The sequence below is a fragment of the Varanus komodoensis genome, unplaced genomic scaffold (assembly GCF_004798865.1).
Source record: "Varanus komodoensis strain SLA01 unplaced genomic scaffold, ASM479886v1 scaffold27, whole genome shotgun sequence".
Classification (NCBI taxonomy): Eukaryota; Metazoa; Chordata; class Lepidosauria; order Squamata; family Varanidae; genus Varanus; species Varanus komodoensis.
The window spans coordinates 10,599,921-10,612,225 of record NW_025335701.1 but is presented as its reverse complement, the minus strand read 5'-3'; the positions used below and the strand labels follow the sequence as shown (position 1 = coordinate 10,612,225).

Sequence of the window (12,305 nt, the reverse complement as noted above, 5' to 3'; positions counted from 1 at the left end):
TCACCTTTCCCAGGAGGGACAAAGAACTTGGCCCGCTCAAAGCCGTGCTTCTCCATCCACCTGGCGCCCTGGGCGTCGAGCCGGTCATAGAGGGGCGACGTGCGCAGCTGCCGGCCAGTCTGGAAATCCCAGCGGGGAACCTTCAGGTCGAAGATTAGGGCTGGAGGGAGCACAGCAGCACGTGTTGGAGGGAAGCCTTCTGGTTCAGGCAGCACATCCTGCACGAGCCCCCCCAAAAACCCCCCGGGACCGTGAACAGAAACATCCCAACCCAGGAAGGAAACGCCACAATACCTTCCGCACTTCGAAAAGGCTATGTTTAATCTAAATCTGCCAGCCTGGCCTGCACAGGTGTAACGCTTCCTGACCTCCAAACGGATTTTACGGGATTGGCAGCACGCAGTGGTGTCTTGCACCGCTTCCCTGCACCTCTGCCTGTGTCTCAAGGCTCGCTCTGGCTGTGGGCAACGTCCACCCAGCGTTCAGAAGCAGGTTTGTAGGCTGCTTGCCACCTCTGGTGGAGAACTGGCCACGGCTGATGCTGGCCAAGCTGGCTTCTCTCCCACCCTCATTCCAGTGCAGGAAGCAGAACGCAGGAGCACGGCTGCCCGAGAACCAGCAAGTCCACCTCTTGGCACGTGCCCCAGGAGGAGCTCTCCCACTTGATCATCTGCCTGCTTGATCACGGGAAGCCCCGCACAAAGCTGGGTCCCGGCGGGCAGGCTGGGTGGATCGCACGGAGGGCTGCGTGGGGAGGAGGGCGGTCGCCCCACGCTCAGCTCCCCACCTCAGAGACCCTCCTCCAGAACCGACCGCCGGCCCCGGCTTCCCCAGCCCGGCACGCGGGCCAGCTGCCAGCACACTACTCACGCATCACTTCCATGACGCGGTGGCGGAGGAAGGTGCGGCTGCTCTGCAGAGCCCCAAAGCGCTTCAGGTCCAGGGGCCACACGTTCTCGGAGGGGGAGCCGTTCACCATCCATTCCGCCAGGTACCTGTCCGGGGGTGGGGTGCAAGAAGGGCCAGGAGATCAAGCGGTGCAGGGCAAAAGCGCGGCTCGAGCCGAGCCGAGCCGAACCATGCCAGGCGCTCCTTGGCCCGAATGGCCTGCCGGGAGGCAGAGCGGGGAAGGTGTGGCGGCTCCTCCAGCCGTCCAGAAAACGCAGCGCCCCCCCCCCCGGACAGTGCTGGACCAGCAGCACATGCGGTGGGGCATCCTCCGCGGCAGCACCCATCAGGCGAGCTTGCAGGCCAGGGGCTCCCTCCCCACAGGCTGGCCGCTTCATCCTGCATCCGCCACCTGAAGCAGCCGTCTCGCTCCGCCTAATGGTGGGGCCGGCCCTGACAAGCCCCATAACCATAAGGGCACAAGGAAGGAGGCAGGGTCATCTTGCTAAAGGTTCTGTATTCCGAGGGAAAGCAACCTGCCCATGTCACAGACTTCTGCTGCAAAGCTGTGTCAGCAGCGGAAGCCCCCCAAAATTACTGGGCTATGTGGGTTTCTATTAGCTGGCCAAGAGGCTAGTTACCCTGGCATTGCCAGAAAGAATGTCAACATTATGCTATGAACATGGCAATGCAGGCTCTGCGCCAGCTTATAACCATTCAAAAATTCTTCTGCCATGCAGGGACGCGTTACCTGCTAACCAGACCCCTCCCCTAATGAGAGAGATGGGGGGCACTTACTTGCCTGCTCCCCCACCAAAAGACGTGCCAGCCGAGTTCATCCCTGCCAGGACAAAGTAGCCCTGGATGCTGGGGGACTCTCCCATGATGCATCGCATGTCCGGAGTAAAGGATTCTGGGCAATTCACCAGCTGCATGATCTCCAGGCCCTCCAGACCCGGCATCCTTCGCAGAAAGGCGCTCAGCAGCGGCTCTGCAGCCCCAAGACAAGAGAAGGCCAGTGACCACGCAACTTTCACCACGTCGCAGGGAAGGGTGGGGTCCGGAAGGCACCGCTCCAAATCCCCCCCGCCCCCCCCCAGAAGCCTGTTCCCGCTCGTCATTTGGGCTGGGTGGCCAGAGACCCACATGCAGGAAGAGGTCCTCTTGGGCTGACACAAGAGCTGACACTTGCAGGAATCCCCACGTGCATGGGCACTGCCGGTCACAGGATCCCCAGTGACGTGCGCTAGTGCATACGCGCAAGCACACGTCGCGAGGTAATCTGGAGGAGCCGGTTCCCCTTACAGCAGAACGTGCCAGCGACTTTCTCATCCAGTCAAACACGACCCAAGATTCCAGCAAGCTTGGCACCCAGAGAATTCTCTCAAACCAGTGGGAAATGTTCCTTTCGAAGGCAGATCGCTTGTAGGCTTTGAATCATTGGGAAGGGGAGAGGCTGGAAAACTCCCTCTGTGTGATGATTAAGCTGAGGGAAGAACCCTGCCTTGGGGCCCACCGGCCCACTCCCAGGGGCAGCTCGCCGGAGAGGGACCAGAAACGCCTCCCGTCCCTCGCCACTGACAGGTGAGCTCCCTCCCAGAGGCCCGCCGGCATACCGAAGTGATCCCAGTCCTCTTGCAGGTTGTGGATCTCCAGCTGGTTCCGCCCCTCGGTAAAAATGGGCTTGGGGTTCTTCTCAAACCCACCGGAGAGGATGCCGCCCTGCCAGCTGCGGATGTAGATCCTCCCGTCGGGGTCAACAATGCCTGCGTGGGAAAGCAGGAAGAGGCCGTTGCCGGGGGGCAGATAGGCCGGGGGGCGGCAGCCGCCTGCAAGCGCCACATCGGCAATAGAAATTTGTGGAAGGACCACCCGGCTCCCAGCTGCCCGGGGGTTTCACACACCAGCTCTGGCATGCTTGCCTCCTTTCCTGCAGGCCAGGGCAGTCAGGCTAGCTGGGGAGGATGGGATTTGTAGTCCAGTACTGCTGGAGGAAGGCTGGGGAGAACCTGGCATCCCAGCTCAAGCCCAGGCAGCCCGAAAACCTTTTCCTCCAGGCTCTCCTGTTGCTCCAACAGCCTTCTGTGTGCAGCAGGGGTGCAAGCTGTGCAGCCCCCAGTCTGGGGGGCACCTCCAAAGCTTTCCCAGTGGCTCCCCAGCCCCCAGCATCTGGAAGGGGAAGAAGGGAAACGCACCCATTTCCTGCCATAGAAGCCTCACTCCTAGAGCGCCCGTGGAAGGCATGCTCCAAGGTCTGCGCCAGACGCTCTAGGAATGAGGCTTCTGTGGCAGGAACCCGGCTGCCCACGCCTGGGAGAGCCTCTTTGCTGCAGGGGCTGCCGCAGAGTGAGTGAAGGCTGATGGGGAGCAGGGAAGTGGCGGCGTGCGGGCGAGAGAGGGGAGCTGTGAGCGGAGAGTCCGCGGGGGTGAGGAGGGGCGGATAAGCCCCAAGGAGGCGTGACGCGAGGGGCTCGCGCTCAGTTTGAATGGAAAGGCGGCCTGAAACGGGTGCGCGAACGCAAGGTGCCTGGGCAGCTCTGACGGGCGCAAGGACCGCTGGGCACACGAGGGCAGCCTCTGCCCTGCTCCGGCACTCTGGCAGCTCCCTCCCCACGAGCCAGAGGGGCTGCTGGCTCCGTCCCGGGCAGCCTCCCCTAGCCCTGCTCCTCGCCAGAACTCCCGGCACCCTAAACATTTCCTGGGGGTGCAGTGGTGGCGCCCCCCCCATTTCCAGGGCAGCCGAGGGCCCCCGCGGGCCCCCCGCAGGCAGCCACGCGGGGCTCTCACTGGGCATGCTGCTCTCCAGCGGCGTCTTCCAGGGGCGCGTCAAGAGGTGGAAGTGCTCGCAGGCGTGCAGCGGGATGCTGACCGGCTCCTCGTTGGACAGGCCCAGCTCGTACGCCCACTGCAACCAAGGCGAGAGGCGTCAGGGCCACGTGGCCGCAGCATGGCCGCCTTCAGCCTCGGGGCCAGCGTGTCCCCCGGCGGCGCTTTCCTCCTTGGGTCGCCCAAATTCGGGCGATGCGGCTGGCCGCCACGGGAAGCAGGCCGCCCGGAACCTGATGGCCGCCCGGGGCCTGCTTCCTCAGGCTCCACCATGCAAACCGGCCCACTGCGGGGCGGAACGGCAGGCACACAAGGCCAAAAGAAAAGGGCCCCGCGCAGGCATAAAGGAAAAGCAGCCCCAGACCACGGAGGGGCCAGCGTGTTCCGCACGGCCACGAGGGGGTCTCGACCGACCGCACACCGAGCGGGTGAGCGCTTTCTCGCGTTTCACCCAGGAACAAAGACTGCACATTCGTGGGCCACCGAAGTTCCTCCCCACAGGCCTCAAACCGGCCCCCTTCAGATGCACGGTACTACAACTCCCAGCATCCCCAGCCATTCGTGATGGGCAGCAATGGAGGGAACTGCAGTCCAGCACGCCTGAAGGGCGGCAGGCAGGGAAGCCTGCTGTGAATGATTCCCGCCTGTCCTACGCCGCCTCCGCCAGGTACAGGCAGAAGCAGCCGGCGCATCTGGCCCATGGCGGCAGCCGGCACTTCCTGTCGTCCGATCGAGACGATCCCAACTGCCTGCACGACGGGGCAGGTTACTAACCCTCTGAGCCCCCGAGAGAGGAGACCAGGTCACGTAAGCCGGGACAACGCATCCATCTGCCCCCGCCCCACCCCCCGTCCCTGCAGCCACACGTCACAACAAACCCTGACCTGACCGGCACAGTTCACAAAATACTGGCACTCGATCGTTCCTCGGTCGGTCTCCACACCAGCCACGCAGCCCTTCTGGCCCAAGACGTGGATGACGCTCGTTCGCTCGTGGATCTGGACACCTGGGCAGGGGAAGACGGGGCAGGGAGTCAGAGGCCCTCCGGCCACCCCTCCGAGGACAAGCCGCAAGACCCCCCGTCTCACAGGCTGCTTCTCTTGGACCGTGCCTGCGCCGGCCAGAGTGACGTCACAGCTGCCCTGCTGGCTAAGCCCCTTCTCTCCAAGCCCTCCTGGCTCCCCACTCAGCCTCCAGGTTGCCACCTCCCTGCACGGCTGCTTCTCCCCAGCAAGAGCCTTTGCTTACACCAGAGTAAGCACAACTTCTAGCAGAGCACCATCTCGGCTCCCTGTCCCCCTTCTGCTCCACAGCTAGTACTCACACCTTGGGATTCACAGCGTTTAGGGACCTGGGAGCTGAGGAGGGAAAGGGACGCGAGTGAGCCCTCAGGGAACAGTATGGGTGTTTTGCTTCGGCCAGGCAGCTCTCTAGCCATTCCTGGCAACCTACCCTAAAATCGCCTGGCTGGGTTCAGACAAAAAGCCACCAAGGGTACCAACAACCCTAAAACAAGCCATGGGTTGTGAAAAATAAGCCACTGTCAAGAGGATTCACACAACGAGTCACAACCGCTGAACACCCAGGAGGGGTTGTCATACCACGTGAATGGCTAAATCTGGCCCCGGTCCTCGGTTCCTCATCTGTAAAATGGGCACAGGAGGTGACACAATGCAAGAGCTCTCAGGTGCTTCGCAAACCGAACGGGAACGCAGCGCAGGACGCGTCCTGCCCTCCTCGCTCTCCTGCATCACGTGGCTGAGCGAGGAAGTGCCGGGGTGGGGCCGTACCGTTCGAGGCGGCGGCGCTGGCCAAGGCGAGGCTCACGTCCGCAGACGACACGACGGCATCCTCCGGCACATGCAAGGCTCCCACCAGGTCGTGGATGTTGATCAAGGGGTGGAGCTGTGCCACCCGCTTCGGGGAGATGATCTCACACGGGACCCCCATGACCCTGCCAGAGAAGATTCGCGGCGGTCACTGCTCATCGGCCGCTCGGGCAAAGAGGCCGCGTGCGCGGGAAAGCTGCCCACACGCACACACTTACTTGAGCTGCGCAGCGATGCGCTTCAGGGAGATGAGCCGGTCCTGCGTCTGCGCTAAGAAGACAGAGCCGGTCCTCACGTACCCTGGAAGGAGAGCCGACAGTGTCGGGGCCCGGCGCAGTCCCGCCAAAGACTAATTCCCAAAGAATTAGGACCACTATGATGCAATGCATCTTCCTGCTCAGGAAAGGTTCTCGGCCAGCCCCTGGGCCTGTCCTGGACTCACCAAGACCTTCCCCTGGAGGAGGCACAAGGTCAGAGTGGACCTGGAAGGTGCAGGTCCCAGCCCCTCCTCAGCCTAGCTCGCCTTACAGAGCTACTGCGAGGAGCATAAGACACCGACCGTGTGCCACTCCCTGAAGGACAGGCACGATGTGAGTGTGTTAATAAATACTGCCAATTCTAAGAGTGCTCAAGGACCGGCAGGACACAATTCTTCTCAAGAATGCCAGCTGTCAACCACTGGACCATTCTGAGATTTCAGTATGCATTGCACACAGGCTGTGCTCAAGCATGTATCTGCAGCCATAAGGACTAGAAACTTGTTCCTCATTTGTAACAGGAAAGCTCCAATTTTCAGGAAGATGCATTCAAAAGGCATCACACTCCGGCACGGCACAACAGGGACCTTTTGAGCGCTTTGAGCGGGGTGTCCTCCAGCCAGGACATCTGTGCTGGCCAGAGGATTTAGGACACTGTCAGGTTAGAAAAATTGCTAGAGAGGGTCCTGGTTGCCAACTGCCTGGAGCTGCAAACTCCCTCCAGGCAGAGATGCACGCAAACCTGTCTGGAAGTATGGGAGCAAGAGCTGATTCCACTAAAAAATGGCGAGCGAGCGAGTTGCTGATTACAGGCTGTTTTAAATTAACTGGAAAGCCAGTGTGGTTAAAACCATGGGAATGAGACTCCGGAGATCCAGGTTCGAGTCCCCGCTCAGCCACAGAGCCAACTGGGTGACTTTGGGCCAGTCACAGACTCTCAGCCCAACCTACCTCACAGGGTTGTTGCTGTGGAGAGAAGATTGAGAGGAGGAGAATTATGTATGCTGCCTGGAAGGAAAAAAGGCGGGATAGAAATGTAATCAATGAATGAATAAGAGGCCACTGTCTCAGCAGGAAGCCAAAGTCAACTGAAGCTTCAGGTAGGATGACCAGATTTACGGCACAGCCAGCTCTGCCCATCCTGGGGGAGCCGACCCAGGCTGCTCCTCTGACTTTGCAGGCCAAGACTCAGGACACACGTCCTCTGAGCCAAAGGATAACGGCAGGGCTGTATCCTCTGGCTGGGAAGGCTCTGAATGACTGTCCTACCCTCCAGGGAGTCACCAGCGCTGGGCGTGCATCACACTCAGCTACTGCACAAGGAACCCTCTGCGCTAGGGCTGGCCGAGGCCCTGCTGCATCCTAGAACCAGAAACGGGGCCTGCCACAAACGCCAGCGCAAAAGCCACCACGGCGACGACCTGCATGCGTGACCCTCGCTCCAGGCGAGACACCTCCCTGTGGGCATGGGACCCTCCCTCTTACCTGTTCGCACCCCTGTCTCTTGCTCGAGTTGCTGGTACAGCTTGTTCGAGTAGTCGGCCATCTTCAGCTCGACGGACAGCTGCCGTGCCGTGCTCACGATGCCTGCGCAAAACCGAGTGGAACCAGCGGCCAGCCTGCAAGAGAAAACCCAGGAAAGCTCCGGAATCTCTGAAGCGGTCTGTCTCGTGGACAATCCCACAGATGCCAGTACAATAATTGCAACGCCTGTGCTTCCGTCTCGATGGACCAGCCCAGACTCGAAGTAGAAGCTTCAACTGCCAGCAGCCAGAAAAGGCTGGAGGGGAACTGGAAACTACCTGAAAACTTGTCCACTGAAGACTATGAGCTACAAGCAGGGGCTTCTATTTAAATTCTGTATGAAACCGCGGAGTTTGCTTTCAGGTGCACCACCTTGGCACCTCAAACAGTCCACCACACCCGCCTGCTTCTTCTTCCCCGGCCGCAGCAAGATCAAAACTTGCAAATGCAGCAAACCTGTACAAATTTGTGTTGTTCATACAGAGGGCGGAGACTGCTGAAAAACTATCTAGACGCCGAGCTCCTGAAGTTCGGGCATCCACTAAGGTATCCCGGGGCAGGGCATCTCTTTAGCGGCGTGTTGACATGAGGCGCACACTTTCCGTGTCCTTCCAGATGTCCAAAGAGAACCAGAGATGAAGGTCCAAGTGTCCTTCCTGCCCTCAAGGCCAAGCAAAGGGGGAACAGCCTTCCTTGCACACGGGACGGTATCAGCGCAACAGCCCTTCCGAAGGAAATGGAATGTGACAGGGGAGCGCGTCCAACGGGGCTTTGCTTACTGCAGGCAACCCCAAGGACACCCCCACAAGGTCATCAGTGAATGCCAAGAGGCTCTCTTCCAGGAGCTTGCCAAACCAGACCTGCTCGTGCTTACAAGTCACTTCTTTCGTCCACTCCAAATCAAGCACATGGTGCTCTGGAGCGAGAAAGGGACGTCGCTGCAGCTGCCGAATGCCCTCCGGAAAAGGCTTGCTAAAATAAATACTGATCAAGCGACCATCAGAGGGATCTGCAGGGGTGCAATCAGCCCATGCAGGAGACAGAGCTGGATTAGATCCTCTCCCGGGCATGGCCTTACTCTTCGCAGCTTGGAGGCAAGATGACATCAAGGGACATCAAGTTAACCTGCAGTCACTTCCAACCTGGGAATCACCAAATCCAGCCCATTCATACCTAGGCCCACTCCTTAGCCACCATCTGACTCCCCTATTATGACTGCAACAGGATGACTGAACTCCGTAGACTCTGCGACCTACAAGCCTGTAAGCAAGGTCGAGGAAATCTGAAGAAACGCGTGCCAGTGCCAGCTACGGCGTTCCATAAACATTCCACGTGTTCACGCAAAAGTGCCAGAATGCCGGCACGGCAGTTCCGAGAGGCCGCTGGCAGCGCAAGTGTGGACACTGTGTGAGCAGGGCTCACTACCTTCCCCAGCCTGCCCCTCACAGGTCTGTTCCTCCTCTGCTGCCCCTTGGGCCTGGAGCCTCCCTCCAGACCACCTCTCACATCCGTCAGCCTGCACCTGCTGAACAGCCCAGCTTTTCCGGAAAAGCTGAAGCAAACACCGGCCCAGGGTCTTTTTTCACCTGTACAATGCTGTGCTTCAGTGGCGAGATGGCCTAGACATTGATGTCTGAATAGAGACCTTTTAAACATTTATATTTTAAACAAGTTTTTAGCCTTGTTCAAATGCTTATACCTAGGATGCCAAAAATGTACACACATTTTAAGAAGAGAAAACACTATGAAAATTCAATATATGCCGATAACAAAAGAGGACTACAAGTCACACCTGACTTCTGTAATTACAAGAGATGCTCAAAGGGGTTACCATCAGCGCCCAGATACTGCTGATTACGGCAAACTTGAGTTTGAGCAACACTGATCAAAGCGTCCACTTGAATCAGGGCACACGCTGCTCTGCAATTTTCTCTGACTGTCCTGTCTGAGGCACAGTAACGCTTGCATTCATTGGACTAGTGCCATCTTTTGAGCAAATGTCACACTACACATTGCTACCATTATTCAATTCAACTTCAAAAAGTAGCACATAGAGAACATCTCTTAAAATGTGTATACATTTTTGGCACCCCTACGAGGTTTCACAGTCCATGTATGACAAGCCATACGCTAAATAAATAAATAAATAAATAAATAAATAAAACTGCAGAACTTTGGTCACAGCCTCCTCTCTAGTTGGAACATTCTTGTCTTGCCCTTCAGTCCTGGGAAGGGCTGCCAAACAATGTGCTGCACTGAGATACAAACAGTTAAGGAAAATGGGCACAAGAGATGGGATGCTAGTGTCGAACAAAAACAAGGAGAAAAAGGAATCCAGTTACACAAAACACGGGAGAAAGGAGTAAATATTAGCTCTCTAGAAAGGCAAGAGCTGAAGCAAAGGGAAGCAATTCCAGTCACAGGGAAGCTAGAAAGCCCGGGAAAAGAAAGCACAAGGAAGAAGCAATGCCCGCAGAAGCAAACATGCCAGAGAAGGGTTCCAGACCAGGCCACTTCCCTGTCTGTGTGTGGGGTGAAGGAGCAGAGATCAGTTCTCAGCTCGGGTGCTGCAGTTAACCAGTCAGCACCTACACAGCTGACCTTGCTTCCAAGCACTCTACAAAAGCCTTCCCAAACCTGGTGCAACGCTGACCACTGAAATCCAGCATGTCTGGAGGACACGAGGCTGGGGAAGGCTGTTCCACAACAGCAGCCGCCGGTCGCGCTTTCCCAGAGAACCGACAGAGCGTTCTCTGCTGCACTGCACACCTGGCTTGGCCCCAGCAAAGGAAAAGAAGCGCTTTACCTGCCCTGCTCCAGCAAGATGATGTCCTTCCACCCTAGTTTGGAGAGGTGATACGCCACCGACGTGCCCATGATTCCACCGCCACAGATCACCACCCGGGCGTGCGCTGGGAGAGGTGTCGGGTGCGGCTCTGCTCCACTCATGCTGCTGTGCCGAGAGGGACGCTTGCTCCACCATCCCAAGCTGCTTCGTTGCCATCGGACATCCGACAACAATCGCAGGAACATCTTGGCGGGTATCTCGGGCACGACAAAAAAATCCTCACAAATCCTGCTTCTAGTGGGGGGGAAAAAACCCACTAGCCTTTTTTTCATTGTACACATTCCATCCTGGCAAAGGACCAGAGACCTTACATTGCTTCCAGCCTTACATATTGAGCAAACATTTGCATCCCAAACTTTTTGCTGTGAGACCAGCATCAGAGGGCCAAACAAATTAAGCAGAAACACAGCAAGTCAGAAGGGGCGTCCCGGGCCTAGTCTGACCCCCAGCTCCAGCTGGCTCTGCTCATGACATGTCTACCATATGCATGTCCAGCACAATCTTTTTCTCACTGGCGCTGGCAAGGAAATCCCTTCCTTATCTCCAAAATCTCAGCAGAGCTTGGGAGAAAAGAAAGGAGCAAGAGAAGCCCCAGAAAGCGCTGCTCCATTTTTTGCTGCAGAGCAGAAACAATGCACAAGTCTGTACCTCACAGGCTACAGTTGTTGCACCCTGATAGGGAGGTAATTTATAATGTCCAACAGGTGCTCTATCCAATCTTGCAAACCCTGACGGAGAACAGCTGCCTGGAGCTCACAAAGCAGAGATGCTTTCTGGTCTTGAGGCAATGGATTGAAGGAAAATAGCAAAGCTGTGTCACCAGAAATTGAATATTGCTAAAAATATGAAAAAAGTGACCGTGCAGCTGCCAATGTCTTCTTCTGTAACCTGCATAATACCATATGCAGATTTAGCCAGTAAACCAAGCAATTATCAGGGAGTCCCAAAACTGTTCAGATTTTGAATTTTCCAATGTCAAAAACTGAGTATCTATTTCTGCTACTGTCAGAGTCCCTGAATTAACTCTACTGTACTAGCGGTTTTCAAAATGGAAAATACTCACTTGAAAGTGAAAAAATAACATAAGATATACAATTATGAAAAATTAAGTTTTCTTTCCATTTCACTGTCCACATGAGCTGAAAATGCTTTTGCTTGTTTGATGGTTAAGTACTTTAATACAACTACCTCTGTTAATAACAATTTTTATCATTTCTACACTGCCCAAAAGCCAAACCTGCATATTGAAATACACAGCAATAATCACACTCTATATGATTTCAAAGGCAAAAAAACACCGTTAGAAAATAAGTTTTTTGAGTTTCTCCAGAAAAATACTTAACTGGTGATAGTCTGCCACCTTCCAGTTTTTCAAGCCAACAAATATCTTTGACTTACAAAGACCTCTCACAGAAAGGCAGTACTTTTTAAAACTGTACTGGTTTGCGAAAGATAGGCGATACAGATGAAAGCTTATTTGAGTATACCCTCACACACAATTAACAGATCAAGGATAATGATAGATCTCTTTTAAGCCAACGTTTAGGAATATTGGCTTCATCCATGTGACAAAGCTCAGCTTTGCAAACAGTGTTTAATTTATTCGTTTTGCCAGACAAATGGCAAAAAATGATAATCAGATTCTAACATTTTGTCAGAAGCCCTGCGAGTTTTATCCAAAAGCCTCAAACAGATGATGGATAGCACTTGTTCTTTTGCACTGACATGATACCCTTTAAAAAAAAGGGAAGGAAAGAAGCTGTGCTACTACATATATTCCATACTAGAAAGGAAAACAAGGGCAAAACTGCAGTCCCACCAAAATGAGGAATATGAACATGGACAGAAGATTGAAGTCTGTTTGAGGAGGTGAACTTTGCAGGTGCAGCACTTTCAGCATTCACTGTGGCCCAGGGCCTCTGGCACAAAACAGTTCCTTTTGCCACACAAGATACTACAACACCCACCCCCCCCACAACCTGGTGCACTTCAGGTGTGTTGGCCCAGAGCTGGGCTGGCTGGGACTGATAGGATTCATTGTCTAACACATCCATAGGATATCAAGTTGGGGAAGACAGCATTATACTACGTGCAATACAAAACACCTAACCAAAACCAAATATTCTCCTTTGG

General features: G+C 55.6%; 1 protein-coding gene across 9 annotated transcripts in view; it reads right to left on the bottom strand.

The window, feature by feature from the left end:
- The window catches only part of PDPR (pyruvate dehydrogenase phosphatase regulatory subunit), a 28,061-nt gene that overhangs the window by 13,749 nt on the left and 2,007 nt on the right, over positions 1-12,305 (bottom strand). For 3 of the 9 annotated variants that reach the window (XM_044434093.1, XM_044434092.1, XM_044434091.1), the window contains 10 exons: positions 10,131-10,406; positions 7,286-7,419; positions 5,762-5,843; positions 5,505-5,668; positions 4,599-4,720; positions 3,676-3,793; positions 2,505-2,654; positions 1,687-1,879; positions 871-995; positions 5-160 (listed from right to left, as the gene is read on the bottom strand). In XM_044434093.1, the coding sequence (XP_044290028.1) occupies positions 5-160; positions 871-995; positions 1,687-1,879; positions 2,505-2,654; positions 3,676-3,793; positions 4,599-4,720; positions 5,505-5,668; positions 5,762-5,843; positions 7,286-7,419; positions 10,131-10,357 (1,471 nt within the window). In that variant the 5' untranslated portion in view covers positions 10,358-10,406. Of the gene's footprint in view, positions 1-4; positions 161-870; positions 996-1,686; positions 1,880-2,504; positions 2,655-3,675; positions 3,794-4,598; positions 4,721-5,504; positions 5,669-5,761; positions 5,844-6,751; positions 6,767-7,285; positions 7,420-10,130; positions 12,301-12,305 lie in introns of those variants that run through there. The other 6 variants (XM_044434090.1, XM_044434096.1, XM_044434094.1 and 3 more) reach the window with 5 other exon arrangements.